The 26,471-nt window shown below is 50.7% G+C and overlaps 12 protein-coding genes and 1 non-coding gene across 13 annotated transcripts; 4 read left to right on the forward strand and 9 right to left on the reverse strand.

Annotated features, from left to right (window-relative positions):
• Window positions 1-13: 13 nt before the first annotated feature.
• Window positions 14-1,060, reverse strand: PMZ80_009418 (uncharacterized protein; the record flags this gene model as incomplete). The annotated part of the gene is made up of 1 exon (XM_064877813.1): window positions 14-1,060. One exon carries the CDS (start codon window positions 1,058-1,060, stop codon window positions 14-16), a length of 1,047 nt encoding a protein of 348 aa, XP_064726538.1.
• Window positions 1,061-1,961: 901 nt separating this feature from the next.
• On the reverse strand, window positions 1,962-2,456 carry PMZ80_009419 (uncharacterized protein; the record flags this gene model as incomplete). Its single annotated transcript, XM_064877814.1, has 2 exons — window positions 1,962-2,316; window positions 2,362-2,456. The coding sequence occupies 2 exons, from the start codon at window positions 2,454-2,456 to the stop codon at window positions 1,962-1,964; spliced, it is 450 nt and encodes a 149-aa protein (XP_064726539.1).
• An 865-nt stretch (window positions 2,457-3,321) lies between these two features.
• Window positions 3,322-4,691, reverse strand: PMZ80_009420 (uncharacterized protein; the record flags this gene model as incomplete). Its single annotated transcript, XM_064877815.1, has 2 exons — window positions 3,322-3,624; window positions 3,672-4,691. The coding sequence occupies 2 exons, from the start codon at window positions 4,689-4,691 to the stop codon at window positions 3,322-3,324; spliced, it is 1,323 nt and encodes a 440-aa protein (XP_064726540.1).
• Window positions 4,692-5,042: 351 nt separating this feature from the next.
• On the reverse strand, window positions 5,043-6,726 carry PMZ80_009421 (uncharacterized protein; the record flags this gene model as incomplete). Its single annotated transcript, XM_064877816.1, has 4 exons — window positions 5,043-5,096; window positions 5,150-5,490; window positions 5,553-5,638; window positions 5,672-6,726. The coding sequence occupies 4 exons, from the start codon at window positions 6,724-6,726 to the stop codon at window positions 5,043-5,045; spliced, it is 1,536 nt and encodes a 511-aa protein (XP_064726541.1).
• A 2,260-nt stretch (window positions 6,727-8,986) lies between these two features.
• mtg1 (Mitochondrial GTPase 1) lies at window positions 8,987-9,958 on the forward strand (the record flags this gene model as incomplete). The annotated part of the gene is made up of 2 exons (XM_064877817.1): window positions 8,987-9,154; window positions 9,203-9,958. The coding sequence occupies 2 exons, from the start codon at window positions 8,987-8,989 to the stop codon at window positions 9,956-9,958; spliced, it is 924 nt and encodes a 307-aa protein (XP_064726542.1).
• A 200-nt stretch (window positions 9,959-10,158) lies between these two features.
• PMZ80_009423 lies at window positions 10,159-10,240 on the reverse strand. Its single transcript has one exon. It is a non-coding gene; the product is annotated as a tRNA-Lys (tRNA).
• A 1,635-nt stretch (window positions 10,241-11,875) lies between these two features.
• Window positions 11,876-12,447, forward strand: PMZ80_009424 (uncharacterized protein; the record flags this gene model as incomplete). Its single annotated transcript, XM_064877818.1, has 2 exons — window positions 11,876-12,139; window positions 12,184-12,447. 2 exons carry the CDS (start codon window positions 11,876-11,878, stop codon window positions 12,445-12,447), a joined length of 528 nt encoding a protein of 175 aa, XP_064726543.1.
• A 1,932-nt stretch (window positions 12,448-14,379) lies between these two features.
• PMZ80_009425 (uncharacterized protein) lies at window positions 14,380-15,597 on the forward strand (the record flags this gene model as incomplete). Its single annotated transcript, XM_064877819.1, has 1 exon — window positions 14,380-15,597. One exon carries the CDS (start codon window positions 14,380-14,382, stop codon window positions 15,595-15,597), a length of 1,218 nt encoding a protein of 405 aa, XP_064726544.1.
• Window positions 15,598-17,464: 1,867 nt separating this feature from the next.
• Window positions 17,465-18,886, reverse strand: PMZ80_009426 (uncharacterized protein; the record flags this gene model as incomplete). Its single annotated transcript, XM_064877820.1, has 1 exon — window positions 17,465-18,886. The coding sequence occupies one exon, from the start codon at window positions 18,884-18,886 to the stop codon at window positions 17,465-17,467; it is 1,422 nt and encodes a 473-aa protein (XP_064726545.1).
• A 99-nt stretch (window positions 18,887-18,985) lies between these two features.
• PMZ80_009427 (uncharacterized protein) lies at window positions 18,986-20,409 on the reverse strand (the record flags this gene model as incomplete). The annotated part of the gene is made up of 2 exons (XM_064877821.1): window positions 18,986-19,890; window positions 19,935-20,409. 2 exons carry the CDS (start codon window positions 20,407-20,409, stop codon window positions 18,986-18,988), a joined length of 1,380 nt encoding a protein of 459 aa, XP_064726546.1.
• Window positions 20,410-20,794: 385 nt separating this feature from the next.
• Window positions 20,795-21,910, reverse strand: DES1 (sphingolipid delta-4 desaturase; the record flags this gene model as incomplete). The annotated part of the gene is made up of 1 exon (XM_064877822.1): window positions 20,795-21,910. One exon carries the CDS (start codon window positions 21,908-21,910, stop codon window positions 20,795-20,797), a length of 1,116 nt encoding a protein of 371 aa, XP_064726547.1.
• Window positions 21,911-22,563: 653 nt separating this feature from the next.
• On the reverse strand, window positions 22,564-23,538 carry PMZ80_009429 (uncharacterized protein; the record flags this gene model as incomplete). The annotated part of the gene is made up of 1 exon (XM_064877823.1): window positions 22,564-23,538. One exon carries the CDS (start codon window positions 23,536-23,538, stop codon window positions 22,564-22,566), a length of 975 nt encoding a protein of 324 aa, XP_064726548.1.
• A 558-nt stretch (window positions 23,539-24,096) lies between these two features.
• Window positions 24,097-25,114, forward strand: SCS2 (phosphatidylinositol-binding protein scs2; the record flags this gene model as incomplete). The annotated part of the gene is made up of 5 exons (XM_064877824.1): window positions 24,097-24,136; window positions 24,187-24,257; window positions 24,315-24,337; window positions 24,385-24,443; window positions 24,492-25,114. 5 exons carry the CDS (start codon window positions 24,097-24,099, stop codon window positions 25,112-25,114), a joined length of 816 nt encoding a protein of 271 aa, XP_064726549.1.
• Between the last annotated feature and the right edge of the window lie 1,357 nt (window positions 25,115-26,471).

Genomic DNA, 26,471 nt, shown 5'->3' on the forward strand with positions numbered 1-26,471 from the left:
TATACAGTGGTGACTATGCCTTCTCAACAACCTCGAATCCATCATCGGAAGACTCAGTCGAGCGACCTCCAATGACAGAGACAGGATCTGTGTCCGTCGCTGTGGGCGGCTGAGTAGTTATGACATCCAACAATCTTGGATCAGCCTGCGTGCGGGCCTGCGCCCGAGACCGCGGTGGATGCTGGACTCCAGGTCTCTCCGCCTCACGTTCGCGAAGCTCTTCCATAGCAGGGTGCTCAATCTCGTCGGTCTCGACCTCCTCCACCTCATCTGGGACATCGTCGATGCTTTTCTGTTGAGGCGGCTTCTCTTGAGCTGGCTGGCTTTCCTCCGTCGGCCTCTCAATAACCTCACCAGCAACAACATCTGTACTTTCAGCCTCCTGCTCCGCCTCATCCGCCACCCCACCAAACCCAACCTCATCCCTCCACAACAAATCCTCCCCCCTCCACCCTTCCTTCAAAACAAGCTCCTCCTTCCATCCCTCTCCATGGAAAGCAGCATCAAGCAACTGCACCATACTCGGCCCCCCAATATCAGTATTGACCACATTCAGCAACACCACATTCACACCAACTCCAACCTCAATCAACCTTACATAAACCCTCACCGGCATAATCCCGCTCTCCCTCAAACTCGTCAGAATATCCTCTTTCACCGCTTTCAATAATCCAGCGGTTAGACGAGTGCTCCGTGGGAACTCAAGTAACAGCACCGGCTCGTTACTGTTGAGCCTCAGATTCCGCTCCTCGAGTCTCGAGCTGTCGAGGAGTTCATCGCGGACAAAGAGATTGAGGGAGTACCCTGCGTCGAGGGAGGGGTAGAATGCCTCGACGATGTTGGACTGTGCGAGATGGGAGACTTTGTCGATTGTGCTTCTGGGGTAGCCCGTGTTGTGGAGGGCGGAGGAGATCTTTTGGACTAGGAGGTTTGAGCTAGGAGACGTGGCTGGAGCGCTGGTGTTGATGCTGCTCGAATGGTGTAGTACGGCTGGTTCGGTTGAGGCTGGGGATGTCAGTTCCGTCGGTGCCGTCGGCGCCATCACTGCTGCTGCTGCCATGTTTGTTGCTATGTGGAAAGGCTGGTGGTCACTTCAGATTGCGATCAGGTTGCTTCTCGAGTGGCACAGTGAGATGTACCAGTTGTTAACGGAGCAGAATGATGATAATCAATATTGAACGTTCTCAAACGCCATCGAAACAAATCGAATTGACGTTATCATGCATTTACAGCAAAGTTTCACATGTTACAAAAGTCCCTGCATCGACATCCAGGCTTCCTGGATCCGCATCTCAGCCAATCAGATGACAGCTGTAGCAACCATGTGCACCACCCTTTACAGCCTTAGCTCAAGCTCGAGGCCTGTCATACCTCCTCGACCATCGCGACTAAGATACTGGCACTCCTCTGGCCCATACCGTCACCGGTGTGCTCCTCATTCGCCAACAAGCAACGACTCCGTTCATCATCCAAACCCTCCAGGTACAATCAAGAAAGAGCCATCAATTCTCCGAGTACGCCAAGTGTTGACAATTCCGGCACGCAGTAAGTTTGCAAAGACTGCACCGCAGCTTCCTTCGAGGATGTGTGCAGCATGCCACGGCTGTCTCTTCGTCCAGTCTTCGCCAGGCCTTGGGTGGGTGTCGACAGTCTCGTGGAAGTGTGTCGAGTGCTGAGGTTGGCATATCGCGACCGATTTGACCTGCATTCCCAATGCTGCTGTTGTGAATGTGTCTACCGAGACATCTGTCCCAGATTCGACCGCAGATGTAGCAGAACTGTTCTCCGCATGGGCAGCTGGGGTGGTTAGCTTGTTTGACTCAGCAAGGTCTATGGGTTTTTGACGTGCCTCATATGAATACATCCGTCTGTTCGGTGGACTCTGGTCTTGCAGCGTGGGCATTGTTGCCTGCGGATGAACGGTCAGTTGTGGTGCACACCTGGAAACGGCAATGGCCAACTTACATATCATGCTTCTCGAGTGACTCTCTCACAAATCTGTCATCGTCTCCATCGAATACCGAGCTATCGTCTTTCCCCGCTGATTCTGCCAACTCCCGAAGTCGGGCATGATACTCTTGAAGAATCTCTCTCCTCAGGAACCGTACGCAATTGCGGATATTGAATTGTGTATCGAAGCACTGAGGTCGTGTCGTGGTTCGATCTTTGATCCAGATCTCAAAGAGTCGTCTCACATCTTCGCCACATATCGTGTGATTGTTGTTGCAGACGAGTATGTTTCGATCGCTAGTGAGTTCCCAGCAGACCGAGCATTTGATGAATTCTTCTTTGCTCGCGGATAAGGAATAACTCGTGCTACTGCCGTGTCAGTCGTTGCTGGTGTGGAGTGGACGTACTTACCTCGAGCCCGAGTACTTATCACCGTCGATACCTACATCACTTCTCGTATCCACCACTGGTCTGACGCGAGCCAGCGCCCTCTGCTTTGCACCCATACTTGCTTCTTGATCTACGCCTGCCCTCAATATCAGACCTCAGGTACCATGTGAGTACGATACATATATACTTATCTGTCATTCGTTTGTATCTCCCTCGAACACTCCTGCTTCGCACCACGCCCTGAAGCCGTCAAGTCGTAACAAGCTTGGGCGTAATCGAAAACATAGGGTGATCGTACGCTGGAGGCAAATCGCCTACCAATTGGCGAGACATTTGTGCGTTTGAGGTGATGGGCGGAGCGGTATGTGAAACAGGCACAATGCTGGTCGAGCAGGTTGCAGCCGGGTATCGATGGGTGGTCAAGTGAGAGTGAGATGAGATTGAGGTGAGCTTGTACCGCTGGGAGCCGATGAGGTTGGGACGAGCTGATGACATGTTTGGTTGAGGGTTGGAACGGAGACGAGTATGGCAAAGCCATGATGTGAACGTAGGAGGGTTGTGTGGTTGGGAGAAGCGAAACTTCTGCTCAGGCAAATCGGAATGGGAAGACGGGGGCAAGTACGTGTCACCGCAGTTGCAGGACTTTCGAGGACGCCACGTCTGAGGCAAGCACGGTCAGGTGGCTAAATGTGCAAGAACACGGCTAACGTAATATCGTTGATGCTGTGGTTGCTCCTGCTTGTACAAGGAAGCTATGAGGTTTTGTACATGGAAGCAACCATCCACACTCAGCCGGATGTCCTTCTGAACGCCGCTGACTGTGTACTATCGACATGAGCACTCTTCCCGTAGATCGATGTTGCAATCTGGCATCCGACAGCTCCATTTCTGCTGGTTTCTGAACTGGTGCCCTCCCACATCAACACAACGATACGTCCCGATACAACCACAACTAATCCAAAGCTGAAGCATCATCCTTCATCAACGAATTCTGGTGAACCGACATCTTCTGCATACCTCCAAATGACATCGATCGCATCGGAAGAGGAAGATCGGTAACCGCTGGGAGCACTCTTCGCACCGTCCGCCACCACCAACGTATTCCCAATGATCCACGTGGTTGCAATTATGCCGTGTGATGATCTCTTCTCTCACTTCAGCCACGTCCCGTCCTTCTCTTGCTGCAACTTGCTGAGTTCGCTCGATTAGCATCTCCTCATCCCACTGAGGACATCCACAGTTCTTCCACGGAACAACACCACATTTGTAGCAGAACTCGTGGCTCTACTTCATATTAGTACGTAGCATGGCACAGTAAGGGAGAGACTCACACAGCGGCAACTAATATGGTTACATCCGTGTTTGAGCTCAACAATAGCCTGACAGTTGCCGCATCGTTTCCATCCTTCTTGTTCAGCTAGCTCGAGTACGGCTTGTGCATCGGCGTCCTCCTGGCACTCATTCTCGTGAGCTTCTTTCTTGCAGTGAATACAGGTTCGGGAGTTGCACTTCTGGCATTCAGCAATATCGGATGTTATGTCTGCTGGTGGTATAAACTTTGAGCATGCGGTATTGGCACAGTAGGTTCGATCTTGGGTGCTGAGCTCGACTCTCTTTTGCTCCACCTCCACGATCATGTCTCTTGGCAGGAGGACTTCGACGCTGGCGACCGGAATTGGCTCTGTACAACATCGTGGCGGGTATAGTGATTCATCACGGCAAGCGTCATAGAACAGCTCGCGCAAACAATCCTGGCACCATGTATCACCGCAAGGCACAGCGACCGTTTCGAAGTATGATTTGTGGTCTAGGCATAGACAGCATTGCGCCCGTAGGAGGCCTTCGAATTCTGGTTCCGGATCAGGGTCAAATTCCTTGTTTTCTGGATGAAGAGCACGACCAGCCTTTGCAGATACCCAAAGACCCGCTAGTTTTGACAATGCAGGTGTAGTTGCGTTGGCGATTTCTTCTTCATAGCTCGGCGCTGTATTATCGTCGTTGTTGTCATTAGTCGGTGCGACTGCATCGTCTTCTCCTTCGGCGAGACGTCTGGCGTATGCGTGATCCTCACGGGCTTGTTGTTCCTGCTGAGTGATCTCGCTGACGGTAGACAGATCCGTGAGCTTAGCCTCGACAATGCTTTCAGCCAGTCTTGCATCTCGTGCTACTGTTCGCTGGATCTCCAGCTCTTCGAGATAGATCTCGATTGCGGCGAGATTATCGGCATACTCGGAATTGCCATCGTGCTGTTCATCATTTTCGATCTGTGCCTTCTCCGCTGCGAGGTCAGCACGATACTTCGCAAGATGAGTGAATAGAGTCTCGTCATCAAGGTCGGCGAGAGACTCCATGTTGCTGATCCAAACGTGGAGGCTCATAGCTGCAGTTGTGCTGAATATGAAAATAAAAGATAGCGAAGATGGGGGTCGCAGGTGAAAAGACTGAAGAAATTGATGCAGCCTCGTGAAGCATTTTCACTCACGAGAGTCTTGGCCAAGTGAAACCAGGCTTCACCGACGCGGCATGTGCTCGATCGTCATGACCTAGATACTTCATATACTTTGTGGCAGCCACGCTAGCCAGGACGGAGCACGTGAAGCCTATTTGGGTTGACCATGAACACCTTGATTGAGAAGCCCAAATACGTACGGCACACATTGAGCCATGAATCGCGTAAGCCATGTCCAGTAATATGAAGAAGACTAGAAGCCTTGCTTACGATGCCACTTCTCTTCCCACGAAGGATAGAACGGGCTCTACCGAGATCGTTAGTACACTGCTCATTAGCACGGACTATTGGCTAACTCACCTGTGCCAGAGTCTCAACCACCCAATCCTTCTCGATCACGCCCTTCTCAATCTGCTCCTTCTGATACTCTTCCAAAGCCGGAATCCCGACATGCTCAGTATGCCACGTGTTCTTGTACTTCATAAGATTCTCCTTGCCCTCCTTCATTACCTTCAGTATCAGACTAGGAACATATGGCTCGTCTCTGAACTCGGTCACTGGTGTGAAGAGAGCTTTGAAATTGAATACAATGGCGCCTGACAGTGGCAAGCGGCGCAGAGTTTGCCAATCAACGCGCAGATGTAGGCGTTCAGGTGTAAGATCTGGTGACTGGAAATCGCGGTATTTCTCATGAGGGTCACCTGCAGCAAAGTCAGCTTTACCAACCAGATCGACCGCAGCACGAAGAACATAGCTGGCTTACCTGGTGGCATATAGAGGGGCTGATCGACTTCCAAGCCCCATGAACCACGCTGAATTGGCTTCTCGGTAGGCATTTTCGTGAAGAATCTGCATTTTCATGGTCAGCCTTGCTGCAGATACCGTATCGATAGAACTTGCCTATCCATGCTGAACTGCATCTTCTCCTTGTAGTCAGGGATGACAGCATGAATTTCATGCAACTGCTTGCCAATCTTCGTACCCGTGTTCCAGCCCAATGCAGAACAAATCATACCAGCTCGGAAGTGGTAGTAACCAGTCTGTGGATTTCGTAGCATGAGTGCAAAATCCTCTGGGACGTTGTCCAGGAGCACGAGCAATGGGTGCTTCTCTTGAACGACTTGCGTCGTGCCGAGAATTTTGTTCTCGAAGATCGTCTTGCTAGCATCAGACGGCGACGGGTAGAGAGAAAAAAACTGCGGGTGCCTGCTGCAGTAGAACTGCAAAGCCATCTCCATCAATTCTTTGCACGCAAGCTCCGAACCCGGTAACCACTGTAGCACCGCTTCACCGTGCTGAGCATACAAAGACTTCCGCTGTGTGATGCGGCTCGTGTAAGTACTTTCGAGTTCGAGCCACCAATCAGTTTCCATCCTCATAAGGCTCATGGTCTGGTGATAAGCCCATCGAAATGGTCTGTACGGTCGAGGCTGTGCGGTGTTGAGGTTGAATTCCTTGTAGGGTTGAGGCAACGGTACGCCGGACAGGGTGGCATAGTTCGGGAAATCTCCGAGGGCTTTGATCTCCTTGACGGAGAAGCCAGTGTAGACATACTTTGAAGGATCAGCCTTTCGGTAATCCTCCTCAAAGCTAAGTAAAGATCTCTCGAAGTTTTCTTGGTGAAAGCTGAGGTCGCCAAGGGCTTGTCGTTGCTTTGATGGTAGTGATTGTGCCAGCTCTGCCAGCACGTGTCGTTGAGACGGCGGGTATTGTCTGACAAACTCGTTTGCTTTCGGACTCGTGTTGCTCGGTGTTTTCTTCTCTGGGGAAAGAGAACGCGGTGGCGTATCAGCTGAAGACGGACGACGTCTTCTCAGACGGAGCCTTCCGACTACTACATCTCGTTGTCGTTGGCTCAGACTAAGGTAGGATATTGCGCACAGACATACTGCTATGGCAGTATACAGGATGTTTCGCTCAGTTAGATATGACAACATGATCGCTGATGGAGAGCGAATGCAGAGGTAGAGTTCGTCAGGATACTGGGTGGTGTGAGTGGTGTTCGTCGTCCGATGACTCGTTTCTTTGTTCCTGAGACTCGGCGTAGTCGACCATTTGATTCATGTATACATAACGAAGCTGACCTCTCGTGGTTTCTGCACGAATTGCGAAGCTTAAGAACCAGATCAGGAAAACAAATCACTACAAGTCATATCAGTTGGAGGATAATTCGATCATGATCCGGGACAAGGCTCATGCTATGACCAGCGTGGAGCGTGCCGAGCACATATACTCTGACGCTACCCATCCAGGATGGACAGTAGTCGTTCAAGCATGGTAGGTAGCTGCCGTTCACACAAGCGGCTATCTAAGCTGGGCGCAGGACAAGAGAGGGCAACCCCACACTTCTTTGTGGAGCCACAGCGTTCTTCGGAACAGAGCTGCCAGATGGAGGTTGATAGCGTGAACTTCTCGAAGGGCTGGATCTGACATGCAGCCCGTGCATTGATGTTTAGCCCGGCGTATCTGCAGGAGGGGGAGACAGACAACTCAGGCCTGCCACTGAACAACGATATCGATATCTCGACTGGCCCACGTTGATTGGAATTTGGGCTATGAGCTAGTGGCTAGATGCTTGGACAGCTTGCCTGTTTCGAGATTAGAGTGGTGATTCGGGGATGATAGTTTTGTGATTGGCGGAGATTTGCGAGTGCTTTTGAACATCGAACTTCTGGTTAGCTCTTTCCGGCAAAACTGTCCACGACCATGTAAATCGCAAAGGATCATCTGTAGCCGTGCTCAGAGCAACGTGATTCAGCCCTTTCCTTGTATAAATTTGCGTCTGGCAGATTGAGCATCGACGATCGAATGTCTTACCAATAAATATTGAAATCGAGTACAGTTTAGGTATTCTCATGTACCACATGCCACACTTGGCTGTGTAACAAAGGTCGCAGTACAAGTGTCAGCGGTTCTTGGAAATGATGTCGTCGACGTCGCATAGCCGCATCAGTCTTCGTAGTGTTCGGGAGACCAATTAGAGGAAAGCAGGGCATTGTGTCCTATATATTTCAGTTATGCTGTGCCAGGGCAACTATGTCATACCTCGAACGTTTTCGTCTGTGCCATGCTTGCCGAAGGGAGGAAAGTTCTCGTCTCTGAATAGGCTGCTACCCGAGATCCATGTGCGGCTCAGCTACTGTGCTCGAACAGCAGTCAAGGAACCATCGTAGGATGTGCTGAAGCTCTTTCGACATCTAAACGAAACCTTTCAAAGTTAGCCCACTCCCTACCACCCTTTTCCTACACCTATGTTTTCGGATACCAGGTGCAACACCTCTGTCAGATCAATCTCGTATAATGCGAGCGAGGGCAGCCGCGAATGAAAGCGTAAGCTGGAAGCACAACAGCTTTGTGCCAGCTCAGAAGATGTGCGACAGACATGCGGAAGCAAAACAACCCTAAGTCGGATCTGTGTAAAAAGTGTTTCAGTACCTGACCACTATAGCTGGCGTCGAAACGATCAACGTGGGAGTACGCTGGGAGGAGTATGCTCCTGGTACTGGGGGACGCGTTGTGGACTTCTTGCAAGATGGTACTCATGCTGGAATCCATATCGAGGACAAAGTAGTTGCCATGAATGCCGGCAGAAAGTGCGAGACACGAGGGCGCTCATTGCCGTCGCGTATGGGTGCAGGGTGTATGGGAAGTCGTGGACAAGAAGAAACCGAAGTAAGGGAAGTCGCGCAGTACAGGAGACTCGGTGTGACTGCCATTTAGAGTATTGAACAAATCGTGATGTCGCGTGTTTGCGCTACCAGAGTTTGATACATGGCATAGAGAGTGCACGCTTGTGCTTCGCGGTAGCATCATCGAGCTATGGTTAGCATCATCGAGCTATGGTTGGCACCATCATGTTTCAAGTTCGAGGTTGACAAGAGTGCGCAGGCTTGCAAGATCAAGACTCAATTTCGCTATGTTTGTTTGTTGGCTTTGCACGTATTTCATCAGTGCCGAGTGCCTCCAATCTGAAGGCACGGCTGCGGAGTACTCTTGGTGACCATGAACTTGGAATCCGAAGCACCTCACACCCATCAACAATGCTGAGGCGGCAGACACGTTGAGTTGAGGCACCATGGATGTCGTCTATCACACAGATTATCAATGGCCTCTTTCGCACCACGGCAGGTGTATGATCACCTGTCGTCAATACCACGTTCCTATTTCTTAGGACATCATGCTGCCGGTCTATCGAAGATGAAAGGCCTGCTAGCATCCATCGATCTTGTCGTCGAATGTCGAGATTACAGAACGCCCCTTGTATCTCGGAATCCTCTTTTCGAGCAGAATCTAGGCGAGCGACCTCGTCTTATCGTCTACACCAAACAAGACTTGGGCAGCAACTTCACAGCTGCGGACAAAAGGGTATGTGCGTCTTGCTAAAGGGAACAGGAGACAAGCTGATTTGTGAAGAGAGAAGAAATAGTACGCAAATGGGATGCTCCGGCGACGTCCATGTTCTCGGACATCAAGTCTCGAAACACCATCCGCAATATCCTTGACTTCACCAGGGCACATGCGAAGGACTCTACTTCTCTGTTCGGCACCCGACTGATGGTAGTCGGCATGCCAAATGTTGGTAAGTCTTCGCTGCTGAACGCTTTACGCAACGTGAGCCTCGGGAAAAAGAAAGCCGCGCAAACGGGCAATCAGCCTGGTGTAACGCGAAAGATCGGCACCAGTGTTAAGATCTTGGAAGGTGAAAATGGCAAGGAGGGTGCATACCTCATTGATACCCCTGGTGTCTTCATACCATACGTTCCGGACGCCGAAAGTATGCTGAAGCTAGCATTGTGCGGAAATGTCAAGGACACCATCATACCACCGACTACCATTGCGGATTATTTGCTTTTTCATCTCAACCTACAGGACCCTACACTATACAGTTCGTACAGTGAACCGACGAATGACATCTTTGTTGTGCTGGAAGCGTTGGCTCGGAAGCAAGGTAGGCTCAAGAAGGGTGGCTTGCCGGACTTCGAGTCTTCAGCTTTGCAATTCGTCCAGAAGTGGAGAGGGGGCCACATGGGCAAATTTGTCCTTGACAACGTGTCGGAGGAGGCTTTGACGGAGCGGATGCGCACGCTTGAGCTGATGGGCGGGAGCATGCACCAGGCGAAAAAAGCTGCGAAGCAGTTGAAGAAGGAATCTTATGTGCTTGATGCTTGAGGGTATACAGGGTTATCGTCAGTTATCAGTTGGATCCCGCATTGCGAATCAAAAATGGATCTGGCCTTCTCGAGTTTCTCCCCAACTCACCTCTGTTAACCTAGTCGCCAATCGGTCTGCCGCATTCTGCGATGTTACCAGACGACGAAAGATCAAAAAAAGTCGCAAAAAGAATCGCTGCTTGCAAGCGTCAGGAATTGAGCCCGACGTGGGGGTCGAACCCACAGCCTCAAGATGGATCTGAATAAGAGTCTTGCGCTCTACCGATTGAGCTAGCCGGGCAAGATGTGTGGGTTGATTTGTGACAGAAGTTTGCAAAATCAATATTATGATACCCATGGTGGAATAATTCAAGATTAGTGCGTGAGGAAATTTTGAGCCTCGGTCTCCACCTGGAACTTCAGGCCTCAAGGCAGCTACTCTTCAAAATCAAACCTCTTTGTGAGAATCATTCGCTTTGCTAAAGGTACGCAAAGATATTACAGAGTTATCGTACGCTTAGGCTACGAGTCTAGACGCTCTCTCTCGTTGACGCCTGATCCGAGCTCGATACGACCATGAGCGCCCCCTAGGCAATCCCTCTTTCAAAGCCATACCTCAGCTTTATCTCCGAGGAACAGCTTGATACCCTATGCGAAACCTCATTTTCAGTCTCAGACTCATCGAAGTTACTTTCCAATTGAGTCTTAGATACTCGATCATCCACGCACCAGTCACCTCTCTGTGTTTCTAGACTGGGGAAGTGGTCCAACAGATTTCTGCCATCGCTTATTTGCATCTCTCGGATATTGAGAGTTCTCACGCTAGGGTTTGAATGCAGGTGGTCGAGAGAAAATCACGAAACACAGCAAAAGACCACCTGATTATTAAAGCTAGCCAGCTCGATTACAGCGGCTCAGCCTAACGAAATTCTTCGCAACCCTCCCACTATCAGTGACATTTTTGGGCCAGAGGCCATCGGTCGACTACCTTCTTTCTGACATCAATTTAGCCACTCGTGACAATCCATGGTCCATTTTAGCAGCGTTGGCCTTCTTACAATGGCACGGATTTCATCAAAGGGACACACTAGTTGTCATGGACACTTATATGGGCAAGACTCGCAAAGCCCAGACTTTGATTCGAGCCGTGAGGAGGGAATACTTCCTGAACAACAGTCTGGTACTGCGAGCTACGTTACCAAAGTAAAGGTGGGAGCCGGGGTGCGGTACGATCAAAATGCTGTCCACTGCACTTGCGTTGATAGAACTGAATGCGAATCAAAACAACCGCCAATGGTTTCTATATGGGTCAGTTTCTAGCATACATGGCAGATTCCCTAATACTGTGGGCTTGAATTCAGGCCCTCGTCGGTCATGACTCAGCATCACACTGATGTCACCACAACCTTTGCTCTGACCCTTTTCACCTCGTGATAGAAAGCCTCGGCGAGAAACGCAACAGAGCAGACTGCGTGCGGGCTGTGGACGACAGTTGAGGAGAAGATTGAGCGAAGGGCTTGCCAGAGTAGAAGGGCCGGTACATATTATATATGTATACATATATATCTTCTAGTCAGTATCTGCTTGAATAGGAGATGGAGAAGCACTGATAAAGAGACTGCAACACAGGCGGGACATTTATCATTCGCTTCTTCGAACACGATTTCGATCATTCTCTCAAAGAAGTCGCAAATCGGACCACGTCCAGATACTAGTACGTAGATAAATCCTCCGCCAGTGCCAAGACTTCCGCTCCAAGGCTTAAATGCCGCGATCACTGGCTGGAGCGTAAACGGTCAATTGTTTCTCTCACATTTCGTGACGCGAAATTGAGACCTTTCAATCAAATCACAGTCTTGTACTCTTCTCCAAGCTCACTACCCTCCTTCCGCATCTTGAACCACCGGAAGCGCACCACTGCGTCCTCGTCGCAAACATGTCTACCGAAATGGAAGTCGACACCAAGCCTCCCGCAGAAGAGGACGGCACCAACTCCCCTGTCAACAAGAAGTCCTCTACCACCACCGAAGCCAAAACTGTCGAGAACGCAGTCGCAGTACGAAGTATCGAAGGCTGGATCGTAATCGTGACAAATATCCACGAAGAAGCCTCAGAAGAAGACATCACAGACCTCTTCGCAGAGTACGGAGATATCAAGAATCTACACCTCAATCTTGATCGCAGGACTGGTTACGTGAAGGTGAGCAACAACACGGTTTGCTGCGACAGTACTAACAAACCCAGGGCTACGTTCTGATCGAATACCCAACACAATCCGAAGCCTCAGCCGCGATCCAAGCACTCAACGGCACGAAACTGCTCGATCAGACTATCAATGTGGACTACGCATTTGTGCGACCGCCGACGAAGGAGAAACCAAGAGGCGGCAGGCAGGGCAACAGAAACCGAGGGCGAAGCAGGAGCCGAAGCAAGACTAGAGAGCGCAGCAGATCGAAGAGCAAGAGTCGCGAGAGGAAGTCGAGAAGTCCTGATGAGCGGATGGATTAGAAGTCCAATCCTGCACAGAAGATGAGATATCACAACCGGAAAGAGCCTGCGGTGCGATACTAGCCCTAGAGGACATCTCGCGGCGCCTAAGGCGAGGCAGGTCCACGACGTGCGTGGTCGAACTGCTCGCCTTGAGAATGGCGGTGGGAGAACTAACATTATGCCGACCGGCGATGGCTGCCACATATGGTCGGTCAGGTAGAACCAAAATGATATGGTAAGGACACCATGTTAGACAAGTATGGGCTTGACTAATGACGATGCAGATGCCACGAAGTTTCGAGCACGATACCACAGCACTTCTATGATCGAAGCCCCAACTCCTTACAGAGGACATCCATTAAAATCAAGGCAGGGCAGCACTGACAACCAGTTCTAGCTTGCGTCCAGTCCCACAGAAAGCCCGAACATCATGGTCAATACCTCTTGCGTCCTGGACTACATCTTTACAAGGTAAGTCAAGTTTCGCCGCGATGCACTACGCTTTGACCCTGTCGCGCTTTTCGAGGCCAAGACGGTACAGCGATATGTAGTACTGCATGACTAAGGTGAGTGTGTTGAGGAGCCACAAGGGTCGAACAGGCATAATTTAGCCGCAAGCAAGCATATACAGCCACGAGTCGGCTCCCGGCTCAACCGAAACGATACTACTAGAACCCATGCGATATGAGTACAACTGCGCAGCCAAGATATCGGTGTATTGCATGTTGGCTTGAGAAACATGCTAGCGCCGTGCCTGCTCACAGCGGGCGGTTGCAATAATGCTAAATACAAGGTCCGGACGAAGTATAAAGATGACTCCTAATCTTGGTGTCGAAGTATACCAAAGCCTCGAGAAAGCGACCGCTCAGCAGTACTGGGACTCCTATCGCGCGCGCTCGGAAGACCTGGCTGCAAGTTTCTCCATGTCGCAGTCTGTATCTCGGGAGCACCAGTGCACATGAAATTAGGGCCTCGCCATCTGATGTCGCGGCTGGTTGCAAGGAACTGCAAATGCTACGGAATGTTCTCAGGTAGGACAGTGCTAACCTATACTCTCTACAAGCAAATGATGCGTACGTCGCGTAATGACATGTGACCAGCGAGAATGAATTATCTCATGGCCTCCTATCATATACTCCGTACACAACTAAATAACAGTGTTACTCACCATACAGCGGAGATCAGCTTGCGAAAAGAGGTCCTCATACGCATTTGATCCTTGACTACCTTCACGGCGCAAGCAACATGTCGTGCGTAAGATTACAACGAGCACACCACAGTAGCACAAAATTCCCGAAAAAGTACTTCGAAACGTTTCGGACTCCCATTCAACGGTCCAGAACGAGCATCCAGCAAGTTTCATGAACCGACACGGGTTACTTTTTCTGATTGACCGCTGGAGCCGCGCTAACATTCGGTTGTTTCACGGTTCGTTCTTTCTATCCCAGCCAATCACATTAAGCGCCCCTGAGCACCTCGAACCGGTCCCTCTCCACCATGACTACACAAAGACAGGCATACCCAAGTTCATCATAGTCCTCTTATCTCTTACTCAAGCATGCTGATCTGCAAACATATGCATTTCGACCAGATATTGCCGCTGACGAGGGTCGAAGAAATGATGAGGGTGAAGGTGGATGGATGTGACCCACGACTCTTTGTTTGTGGTCGTTGTTATGATAACTTATTGATATAACTGTCGTTTGTTCTTCTCGAGTCTTGTTGTTTTCTGCTAATTTGTACTCATCACACTCATTGATTTTCTGTTCTGTTCAATCAGGTCTGCGACCTGTGCCGTTCATTCATTTTCAAGTTCGCTAGATCGAACATTGCATTCCTTCATTCATTCATTGATTGAGACAGACACCGATCTACTCTTCACCAACAATCCCACCACTTACCCAAGCACTTCGACCAATAACACAAGCACGAACCCACCACAACCACACCATGAAATCCTTCACCATCGCTGCTCTAGCAGCCCTCCTCCCCGCCATCGAGGCACACACCCGCTTCACCACCCTCGCCATAAACGGCCAGTCCCAAGGTGACGGCACCTGCATCCGCATGGACCCAAACCCAAGCACCACAACCGGCTTCATCTCCGGCCTTTCCAGTCCAGACATGGCCTGCGGCGTCGGTGGCGCCACAGCCGTAAACCGCACCTGCAGTGCCTCCCCCGGCGACTCCCTCTCGCTCCTGCACCGCTCCTGGGCAGACGGCGCTCAACCGGGGAGTATCGATCCGAGTCACAAGGGGACTACGGCTGTTTACATGAAGAAGATGGGCGGTGTTGACTCCACCGATCCATATGGCAACGAGGCGACGGGTGACGGCTGGGCCAAGATCATGTACGATGGGTTCAGTGATGGGTCCTGGGGAACCGAGAAGATGATTAGTGCGAATGGCATCGTGGGCACCAACATCCCCAGTGATATCGCGCCGGGATATTACCTTGTCCGTTCTGAGATCCTCGCAATGCAGAATGTGGAGGATGGGGAGAACCCGACTATCCACCCGCAGTTTTATGTTGGCTGTGCGCAGGTCTTCATTGGTGGATCTGGCAGTGGCGAGTTGACTAACGCTGATACGGCGACGATCCCAGGATATGTCGATGAGAGCACGCCATTCAACAGCTACAACATCTACAAGTCTTTCCCGCCTGCGCAGCCGTTCGAGGAGTTCGGACCGAAGGTTTACGGATCTGACGACAATGCCAACGTCAACGTCAACGCCAAAGTCGCTGCTACCTCCACAGACTCCACCTCCACCACAACCACCCCCTCCATCGTCGGCGCCTGCCCCCCCTCCACAATCCTCGAAGTCAGCAACATGTGTCTCACCGAGATCCCCTCCTGGTCCAACGACGCCCCTGGCTACCTCACCAAATGCTGGGCCGCATCCCAAACCTGCTGGGACACACTCGATAAATGCTGGGATAACGTCAACCCGGCCGTTAACGCGCGGGACAAGAACGCGGGGTGTAACCTTTGGGATGCGAAGTGTCAGGGGATTGTGTCTTGGTGTGAGGGGGGGAATTTGGAGGGGCCGCCGGGGAGTGGGGAGGTGTTGACGCCGAAGAAGGGAAGTTTGGGGAGGAGGGATGTGCAGGGGAGGAGGTCGTTGGTTGCGAGAGCATTAACAGCCAAGATGGTGGGGGGTGCTTGAGCTCAAAGCTGCACACTCGAGCTCCTGCAGTGGTGGGCGGCTGACTGCAGTGTTTTAGCGCAGAGCACGCCGGGCTGAACTGAATGCCACGACCAGCGTGCTGCCTTGCGTCATCCTTGGTGCTACGGATGCAGTGTCAAGAGTCGACGGCCTCAGCACAACATTCATGTTATGATACTCACGTTGCTGATGGGCTATGATAGCGATCAGCGCAATCTGTGCTACTGTAAAACAAGTCTCAATGAACCATTCAATGTCCTCTGATAGCCAGAAGTGCTCGTGTAAAGCAGTTCAATTGGCTGGTGTCCGAAATGCAGTCATCTTATGCACGACATCGTGCGTGTGCCGTGAGGATAGCCAAGAGTGAAATTAGTATTCGGAACTCTTCTCCCAAGCTGATCGGTGGTACTCCTGGCTCAGATTCTGATTTCGTCAGCAAATCCGAATATCGCAGCAATGATTGAAACGTCAGATCTGTAGACCAATAAGGACACTGGTGCAGAGGGGGACGTTCTCGGGACCTAGAAAATCTCGATGAATCTCAGAAACCTCTTACAGAGACAATCGTCTCAGCTCTTGTCTCAACAAACCACCGCAGCTCTGCAGGAAAAAAAGATCTCAATAACTTAGGACGCTCTTGATTGAGAGGAGAAAAATGCCATTGCTCTTCACCATAAATACATCAAGAAGTGTACAAGTATAATATTATGCATGCATGCACCCATCCTCGCTCGCTCTATGCAACAAATCTTTCCTTTTCTTTTCTGTTTTTCAAGCTGTCATCGTTCATTCGTCTCGTAGTAGATCCGATCGATTCGATGCAGGACTATCGAAGAGTGTGGGTTTGGTATGGTATGGTACATATGGTACAGTACATGTTGAACAATCGGAATCGAGTCAGGGGTCACAATCCATGGGCTGATAGACCGCATTTGTTTATCCCTCCCGAATCTTAGCCAACAACCTATATCACACATTAGCATCGCACCCTCCCTAACATCAAATAATGAACTCACTCAGCATCCCTAAAAAGCGAATACTCCTCATCCCCAACCTTAACCGGGCTCCCACCAAACTACACCCACACGTTAGCTTATCTCTCCGCAACACCCCCTACCACTCCCTTCCCTCCCCCCTTTCCTCTCGCCACCATCAAGTGTTCACATACCTGCGGAATCAAAACCCTATCCCCCTCACTAACCCCCATAGGCATCCTCTTCCCATCCTTATCAAGCGCACCAGGTCCAACAGCCAAAACCTTCGCCTCATTGAGTTTCTCCAGACTGCTCTCGGGCAGGAAAATGCCACCCGCGGTCTTCGTCTCGGCTTTTACGCGCTGCACGAGGACGCGGTCGAGGAGAGGCATGAGGGAGCGGATGGATTTTAGGGAGGTGGCCTGTGAGAGAGGGATTGTGTTAGATAGGGTAAGGTAGCTTTGTAATGCAGTGGGAGATGGGAGGATGCGCTTGAGCGCGTTGTGCTGCTGCGCGTGGGTGGTAACGTACCATTTTGTTGATGTGTGGGTGTTGAGGTTTAGAAGCGAGATGTATGTGATGCGACGGCGATGATGAGCTTCAGTGCAAGACGGTTGATTGTTTGGATAGACTAGATCTGGGGGAGATGGACACTTTTTTCGAGAAGCATCTGGGAGAAATGCCGAGGATCTGCCAGCTTCATGCGGAGCGACAATGATTGGTCGGCGGGGACAGGGCTTCTACTATTTTGAACTCGTTAAGGAGCTCTGCTTCAGACGAGACGATAGATTGCCGTCGGTGTTCTACATGTCATCTACCTGGCTGGTGTCCTCATCGCTTTGTGGCCAGAATTATGTCCCCGATCAATCGCACATACTATCGCTCATCGACCACTACGCAGGGGTTGCCGGCAGATCAGTTCCAGAACCCGTGTCAGTCCTTGTATACCCAGAACTGCTCGAGATCAACTCATCCAGTATCCCCTTGAAGTTCGCAACCTCGTCCGGGGTCAGTGCATCAAGGTCAAGTTCCAAAAACGCTCTGCTCACTGCTTCCGCATCCTGGAGATCCGCCATCTCGTCCGGCGACACACTTGCACAGATCGAAACAAGATCTTCACCTGCCATTGCCAGCTCTCCAACTTCACATGCTCTTTCAACAATTGCACTCGGAATGCCATTCATCGCAGCACATTGGGCACCATATGACAGTTTGCTCCGTCCAGGCCGTACGTTGTACAAGTAGGTCACTTCGCTGTTGTGGTCTCCAATGCCTCGTCGTGCTCGATTCTTGTGCCTCACTTGCACTTCCATCTGCCTCAATCCGAGACCTGGGGACTGCTCAGATACGAAACCTTGTTCGAAGATCTCGTGAAAGTGTGTGCTGGCCAGCACTTTGGGCGCCATCGACCCTCGCGTCAATAAGTAATGGATCAAACCAGCGCACAACCCTGCACCATCGCAGTTGTCTGTGCCTTTCCCAAATTCATCAATGACTAGCAGACTTCGGTGAGTGAATGCTTTGAGAGCCCACGAGATCTGCTGAAGGTCGATCATGAAAGATGATTGTCCTCTCGATACTGTCTCTCGAGTGGTAATTCGTGTCATGATCTTGTCTGTAATGCCTAGAGTAGCCCGCTCGGCAGGTACGAATGACCCTACTTGTGCCATGTATGCTATGAGGGCGACCTGCTTCAGAAAGACCGACTTGCCTGAATAGTTCGGTCCAGTCAAAAGCAGCATATTCGGATGTTCAGGAGCTGCATCGTCACGCGCAACATCTTCACCTTTCGGTCCGTCACCGCCAACCAGAAAAGCATCATTGGCGACGTATGATGGCACTGTCATCTCTTGGATGAGATGTCGCCCTGCCTTGACGTCGATAACATTATCGTCTACCATCCTTGGTCGTGTCAGCTTGTACTCGTGAGCACCATGTGCCAGAGCTAGCAGACTGTCCAGCTCGCCACACAATTCAGAAGCCTTGACTAGGAAGTCTTCTCTTTCGAGTACTCGTTGAGCAAGACCATGAGAGATTTCGATCTCGATGCCGCAGATGATGGCCCACAAATCTCCAAGTTCTTGGTCCATGGTCCTCATCTTGTTGTTCTTGAAGTAAGCATGTGTGTCTGTCACAAACATCCTGTCCCAGTCATCGTTTGGTCCACGAGCTTCAAGGTCACTGGCCTCCTCAAGCGGCATTGTAACGTGGAAGCCAAGCTGAGGTATGTAAACCACACTCAGACTTGGCACAGGCATGCCTTCAGGCAGTTCGGGCACCGTCTCAATCGCAGTCTGGGACAGCATCTCATCCATGCTATCATAAGCGTTCTTGACTCGATCCAGGTCGTCGTTGATGCCACGTTTGACGACAGTTCGCCGCTGCTGTTGTGATTCTTCTAGGTCAACCACATCCTACATGATCTTTCCTAGTCGTTGAAATTCAGCTCGATTGAAGGCGTTGCGGAGCCGGCGGTATATTGTGACCAAATCAATGCCAATGATTTCTTGTAGCGTTTCAGTGATGTCGATGACATGAAAGCAGAAGTCGAGCAGGGATGACCAGACTCCAGACTTGATTGATCCAGTGTTGCTGTTGCCACCCTCGATGCCCTTGTGAAGCATTGTCATGATTCGTTTCATGTTCTTGATCTTGGTCAAGCTCTTGCTAAGCTTCTGCAAAGGATCTCGGTTCTCAGCTTTTGCGAAAACTGAAATCGAGTCGTGGCGCCCTTTGATCACATCCATATTCGTACTTGGGTGGATGAATATGTTTCGCAGCCGCTGCCTACCCTGTGGTGTCTTCACGAAGTGGTAAAACAAGCCATAGATAGACAAAGACTCTTTAGCGCCCGAGGTGCCAGGCCCTTGCTTTGCAGCGTTTGGATGTGATTCTGGCTGGAGTATCTGAAGAGCTGCCAAGGTATCCAGATTCACCAGCATGGTGCCCTTCAAGCTGAACATTTCCATTCTGAGGATCTGATAGGCCTGGTCTGCAGCAGGGTCTCCTTGTAGGTATTCTGACTGCCTCTTCCGCTGTAGATAGGTGATGACAGCTCCAGCGCAGCCAACACTGACTTTGCTGTCTAGATTGATAGAACCAGAGATGTGCAGCGTCCGGCCCCTCTCAGCAGTCAAACCCATCTCATCAGCGTAGTTTCGCTCGTCGTACAGCTCGTCCTCTCCAGGTACAAGGAACTTCACCCCCGGTCTGGCCTCGAGTGTCGAAATAGTCGACAGCTTCTGTAATGCTTGCTCGTACTTGAAGTCACCTGAGGGACGCAATTCAAGCTTGTAGGGTAGTGCTGGCTCGTCATTATCTGCCAAGATTAGCTTATGACGATGGTGGTCTGAACAAGCTTACCACTCAGGTCTAACGAGTTGGACCTTGCAATTTCCTGCTCAGGCATCTCAAGTCGGGGCGAGAGCAAAACGATGGTAGGTTGAATGTCGAGTTTTAAACCGTCAATAGTGCCTTCTTCTGCATCTTCAATGTCTTCCATACATAGCAGCAGACCTTCTCGAGCCACATAGTATGAGCAGCCAACTGTGTTCTTGCCAGTCTTGTCTACAGCCATGATGATATGGTCGAGAGCATCATCTTCGTCTGCTTGCGAAAGCACATCAGGCGCGCCACGTGGTAGTATTGGTGCAGGTGTGCCAGCTGGAGTCCGTTGACTAGTGCTCTGGTAAGAAAGGGCAGATGACGGCCGTGATGCAATCGTCACACGTCTTCTTCGTGGATCGTGCGTAGGCGTTGCTGGCAAAGGTCTTTTATTGGGGGTGTTATATGTGCTAGGTGTTCTCGACAGACTCCTCATGGCTCGGTTTGGAGCCATCCTGGCAGCGAATCGAGCGTTGTTGAAAAGAGATAGATGAAGACGAAGATGGCAGCAGATTTTGGCGAGAGAGAAGTATGGCCAAAGATTCGGGCGAGGCAGGTGCGATGCAAAACGCGCTCCTTCCTCAGAATAATGCTAGGGCACCCTCCGACATGGCCAGCACGAACTGCAAGCGCGGGTAACCATTGCCGCCAATTCGAGCTCTGGCGATTGCTCATAAAAAGGACGATGAGCTGACATCCAGGGCGGGGCTGCAAACTCTTACATTATCATCTCAGCGGTGCGTAGAATGGCCTGCAGCTCGCTTCCTAATTAGATCTTCATGAAACGGGAAACATCATCGAATGGAGGCAGAAAGTCCTTCAATTCATGAGATTTGCGCTCAATTCTGTACTTCGGCCTCAGTCCACTGTCCAACCTTGCGACCACCTTCTGCTCTTTTGACTCGACACCACATCCCAACCTCCTTGTCAACAATGAATTGCCATAGCACAAGAGGCCAGCTCTTGTGACACGGTAGTGGTTCATAGAATTCCTTCGCGATCTCATTTAGCTTGGGCAGCCTTGTCCATGGAATAGCAGGGAAGTCGTGGTGCTCGTTGTGATATCCCACATTGTATGTCAACACATTCAACGGTCCATAGTACGAGAATGTCTCTGGTACCGGTACATCCTTTGGCATCTTGCCTCCTTTGACCGTAGATTTTGCGAAAACATAATGTTCTGAAATGAAATGAGCGGCGCATGGATGGAGAGATCCAGCTAACAACGAGCTCAGCAACAGATACATCAAACTCTTCCCTCCCATAGTCTTCAATATTATCATGTCAAACACGATTTGAACTGCGATGTTGCAGTAATGTACGTAGTTGAAGGGTATCTTGTAGACCATCATGGGCCGAATAGCGTAGAATAGCAGCTGAAATGTGCAGAAAAATGCCTTGCCGAGAATGGAGTCGAGGAAGACAGCTTCAAAGGCGGTTGGCAGATCTGTGTCTACTCCGTCGACTCCCAGGGATTTGTGGTGTGTGAGATGATATTGTCTGAAGCCTGCCGAATATGGTACGCCAATGGGTAGGTTTGCAAAGATGGCGAAGAACCTGTTTTTCCATGGCTCTTTAAATGCTAGATTATGGCTGATTTCGTGGATTGCGAGGAAGAGGTTTTGGTTTGCCGTTGCGCCGATAACATATGCTGTGAGGAAGAAGGTCCATGAGACGATGGATGTGTTTCGAAGCAGATATGCTATAGCTGTTTGTAGGCACACGACGAGGGTAACAAGAGGAATCGTAAGCGGTTCCGGCCCGCATAACTGAAGGACATCTCGATGTGCTTTGATGACAGCTTGCCGTCTTGTCTTGTGTGGCTCTTCGGTATAGGTCCAGAAGAACTTGTCTTCTGGCAACTGCGGCTGATCTTGTACATCCAATTTCGTGCTCAAGGAGGTAGGTCGAAACCTGGACTTAACACCAGTCTCTGTGGCCGTGGTCGTTGACATGATCGGGCTAGGTGAGGTGGTGTCGAGTACTGGACACTTGAGGCTACTAGGAACAGCACATCGAGGGTGAGGAATGTAACGAGCGTGGTGAGCAGAACGATGTCGAATGTCGGTCAGATCAATACCAGCAGCAAAGCTTACTCGTACCTGCGTCGTGGACGATCCAAAAATCTGGCCAGGCGAGCCAGGGTCAAACCACTGCCACATGCTTGAGCCACCATTATCGATACGGTGGTCCCACTGCCGATCATCAGGGTCTCTGGCCCCTGCTCCCCGACTCGGAGCTCCCCAAGGCCTCAGATGTTGCGCAACTTCTACGAGTACAGCACCAGCACAGCGAGAGTTCGTTTACACCCTACCGGGATCTTGTTCTATTCGCCAATGTCTAATATTGCAGCAGGGACGGGTTTCTCTATCCTCCTGCCCAACTAGCGAGGACTAGCTATTCAGGTATGCTGACGCCAGAAATGCTTCCCTAACGCTGTCGTTCATGCTATTCTCTGGTCTCCACACATGCATCACCAGGGAAGAGGATAAGGTCTTTTCATGTTCGTTAGTGCCATGGCCTCATCAATCGTAACTTGTTGTACAATTCAAACGCTGCCTCTCGGGCATAGAATGAAGGAAGCAAAGGTCGTACTGAGACAGGCAACCTACTTGACAATCAAGCTGGCGCTAGGAACCATTTTCAGGTCCTTCAACGTCTCCCCGAAGAACTCCTTGTCAAAGACCTTCTTTGGGAAGGTTTGTGTAAAGCTCTCCACATCTTGACCAATTTCATCGGCCACTGCTGAGGCGACCTCGAAAAGGGTAGTATCGACGGGGAAGGTCTTCATGACGTTGCCGCTCGGTGTCTGGAAGCGCAGGCGAGTCTCGGTGTACTCCGAGGCTGGCTTGGATGTAGAGGGGCCAGTCGGTTGTGGTGCAGCTGTGGATTTGGTCAGTTTTCGATCTAGATAGTATAAATGTTCATGCTTACCTTCTGGCACGGGTGGAGGAGCCTGACCCGCGCGCAGAGCCTTCTGTTGCTCGGCTTTCAGTCTTCTCTCCTCTTTGTCTGCAGCGATCTTGGCTTGTATGCGCTTCTTTGCATCGATGTCGGCTTGCTTCTCTCTTCGCTTCGCCTCGGCGTCCTTGATCTGCTCCTTTACCTTCAGCTGCTCCTTGATGTCCTCGCTCTCTTTCGTCTTTTTCCTGCTGATCTGCTCGTTCCGCTTTGCGTCGATCTTGTCTTGCTCTGATAGTTGAGCTTTTTTTGCTGCCATCTTCTCTCTCAGATCCTGCAACTTCTGTTTCTTCTCTTCTTCAGTCAAAGGCTTGACCTCATCCGTCGACTCTGAGAAGTTCTCGTGGCCTGATTTCGTGGCATGATATTCTGCCTCGGCCACACCTCTCATCTTCTTGCCGCAGTCATTGCATACTAGTGACTGTGCTTGTGCTGCAGCCTCGGCTGACTTCTCTTCTGCAGCTTGTGTATCCTCCGCCTTGATGTGCTCGATAGACTTGTCGGCGTTCTTGTCCAACCAGTCTATCGCCGCTGTCAGGTTGCCCGACTTCTTGACTGCTAGTTCTGCTTTCTCTTTGTCGAAGCCCATGTCAATGAGCTGGTCCAGATCAGTAGTCGACATGATGGAGGTATTGATTTCGAGATGTATTCCGTAAACTGTTTGAGATGGTAGAGACCAGACTTGTATGGTGGGCTTTCGTAAAATTGTATGTGTGATAAATACAGATTGCAGACTCGGGACTTATGTACTTGGGAAAGTTTCGAGATGTAGAAGTGGTGGCGCCTGACAGTACCGAGTATGGGTGATATTCGTGATATCTCGGTAATACCCCAGGCACGTATTGGCGCGTCCGATCGTTGTCACTGGAAAGCCACCACTGCACTCCACGGCAATTCGGTGCAATCGTCATCGCGCCAAGACAAATCAAGAGTGTTTGGAGGCCGCTGCAGGCCAGATTGCTGTGAACCACTTCACTTGGTCCCAGCCAAGTTTATTATTGCTGTCGCATGCCAGTACTGTTAATCACTACTTTCTTCTTCGTCGTTTGCTCAAACGAAAACCCCGTCTTTGCTACGCGATCTTATAAGTTACCACGTCTCGTAACCCCGGATTTTTTGCGCATAACTTGAACCACCGACCAAAAAGCAACGACATCATACTTTACCATCCATCTCCACAATGTCGGTTGAGCTGAGCCCCCAGGAACTGGGCTTTCGAAGTATGCCATGCTGCAGAGCGTCGCGAAGGAATGGACTGACATTGTTGTAGGGCCCTTCAATCACGAAGTTACTCAGGTCCTGAGACTCGCCAACAACAATGCTGGCACAGTCGCATTCAAGGTACGCACATGTTAATTAGAAATCAAGGTTGACATCATGCTAATATACCGACAACAGGTCAAGACGACAGCTCCCAAGCAGTATGAGCATCAACATATACGTCCTTGAAATATGCTAACTATCCCAGGTACTGCGTTCGACCGAACAGTGGTGTTATCAAGGCAAATGACTCTGTCGACGTTCAAGGTACGTGTCTCGATCCAGGTACAGGCCAGGTTGCTAACCAGGGAACAGTGCTTCTCCAGGCTATGAAAGAAGACCCACCTCTCGATGCCCGCTGCCGCGACAAGTTCCTCGTCCAGTCTGTCCTCGTCGATGACTCCGAAGAGTCCAACGTCGCAACACTGTGGTCGAACGTCGAGAAGACAAACAAGGGCTCAATACAAGAGCAGAAGATCAGAGTCCAATTTCTTCCACCAGGTGGTTCAACACACTTGAATGGTGGTGTCACCAGCGACGAGCCACCAGCCTACTCCTCCCCAACCCCAGCTTATGGTTCGCCAGCCCCAGCTTCCTCCAGCGACGCTAAGAGCCCGTCTGTAGCAGAAAGCGCAAGATCTACTGCAAGCCATGCTACTGAAGCTACTACTACCGGTGCCTCGAGCGCCTATTCTTCCGTCACAAATGCCATACCAAAGAACCAGGATGACGTCAACCAGCAGCTTTCTGCTGCACAAGCCAGAATCAAGGACCTCACGAACCAGCTATCAGATCCTCAGGTTAGACAGCGAAAGGTGGCAGAAACTCAAGAGAAGGTTCAGCAGGTTGTCCAACAGACTCAAGACACGGGTGTACCTCTGCACATTGTGGCTGCTCTTTGCCTACTCAGCTTCTTGATCGCATATGTGTTCTTTTAGGTGGGTACGACCCAACGACACGAAAGGAGCATCAAAGCCCTAATGTGCGACAAGAGCCGCCTAAACGATCGTGCTCGGCACGGGAGAAATGGCGCGAGCATGGCAGAAGAAGCAGGTCTGCATCAGCGCTACCAATGGTCATCGCAAGCGAAACAGAACGCAGGAAGCGCAGGGATCTTGAGCAGAGAAGTACAAAGATACCAGGAGTTGCCACAGGAGCTTTGATCACTTTGAGAGACTTGAGCACGGTTGGATGTGTAAGCTTAGAGCACGTATGAAATGAGTTCACGATGTTTTTGTCTCACCCCAGCCCGGCGCTTTCTATGCCACAATGAAATCCTTTCCAATGGATGACATGCTTACAGATAACAGCAGAATACAATGGGGTTCAGAGTTCCGGTTTCCACGGAAGGTCAGCTATGGCTTGGTACGCATGGAACGTTTGCCTTGCCTCATCTTGCGCATTGAACAAAATTCGTCTAGCCTCGCCGCAACAAACAACTTCGAAGCGAACTGGCAACTCGCACTGATCCGACCGCAGATGCCTCCTTAAATTTATCACATAACTCAACATATCGTGCAAAACATTCAAGATGGCTTCGAAAGTAACAGCCTTGGACAATCCGAGGTGGGAGTCACAACTAACGATCAGTGGTCGGCTAGAGTCAAGTCACTAGGGTATGGAAAACGTCTCGAAGCAGCTCGATGGCACTTACGATTACCAGTGCTTACTGACGAGGACTCGCGGCTCCTGCAGTCAATGTTTTTCGGGGGCGGACGAGTTACCTGAGGCCTAGCTGGTCGGCTTTGTGACAACGGGTCGGATGCAGCACCGTGTCGTTCCGTGGCCAGATCGCATACAATACCGGCATGCTACTGACGCATCAATCAACCTCGCAGCAAAGCAGAGGCAGTGATCATGACGAGGTAGGGGCGCAATAACCCTACGGATCACCGGTCGAATGAGAGAGAAAATCGAGACAATGGCAGCCATACCCCGTTTCAACCATTTCTTTAGCCCCAATCAGTGTTGCACAGTCTCGAACCCGCTGTTTCGAAACCCCGGGGTCTCGACACTATCATACTCGACTGCGTACGGTTCGAAACCTCGTCGGCGATACCTAAATAGGCATAACGCCGCCAAGAGTGGCTCGCTGGCGTTAGCCTAGTAAAGATAGGCGTCTACTAAGCTGATAACGTTGATCAGCACGGCGATACTACGTATTACTAAGTCGATAGCGACGAGGAGGTACCCGTCTACAGCGGTCGATATCGCTACGTTGTATATACTCCGTACTGAAACTGCTTCTCTTCTATGTTCTTACACCTCCACGGCGACGGTTACCCTAATTTAGGA

The sequence above is a fragment of the Knufia obscura genome (genome assembly GCF_036327395.1).
Source record: "Knufia obscura strain CCFEE 5817 isolate CBS 148926 chromosome Unknown scaffold_13, whole genome shotgun sequence".
Lineage (NCBI taxonomy): Eukaryota > Fungi > Ascomycota > Eurotiomycetes > Chaetothyriales > Trichomeriaceae > Knufia > Knufia obscura.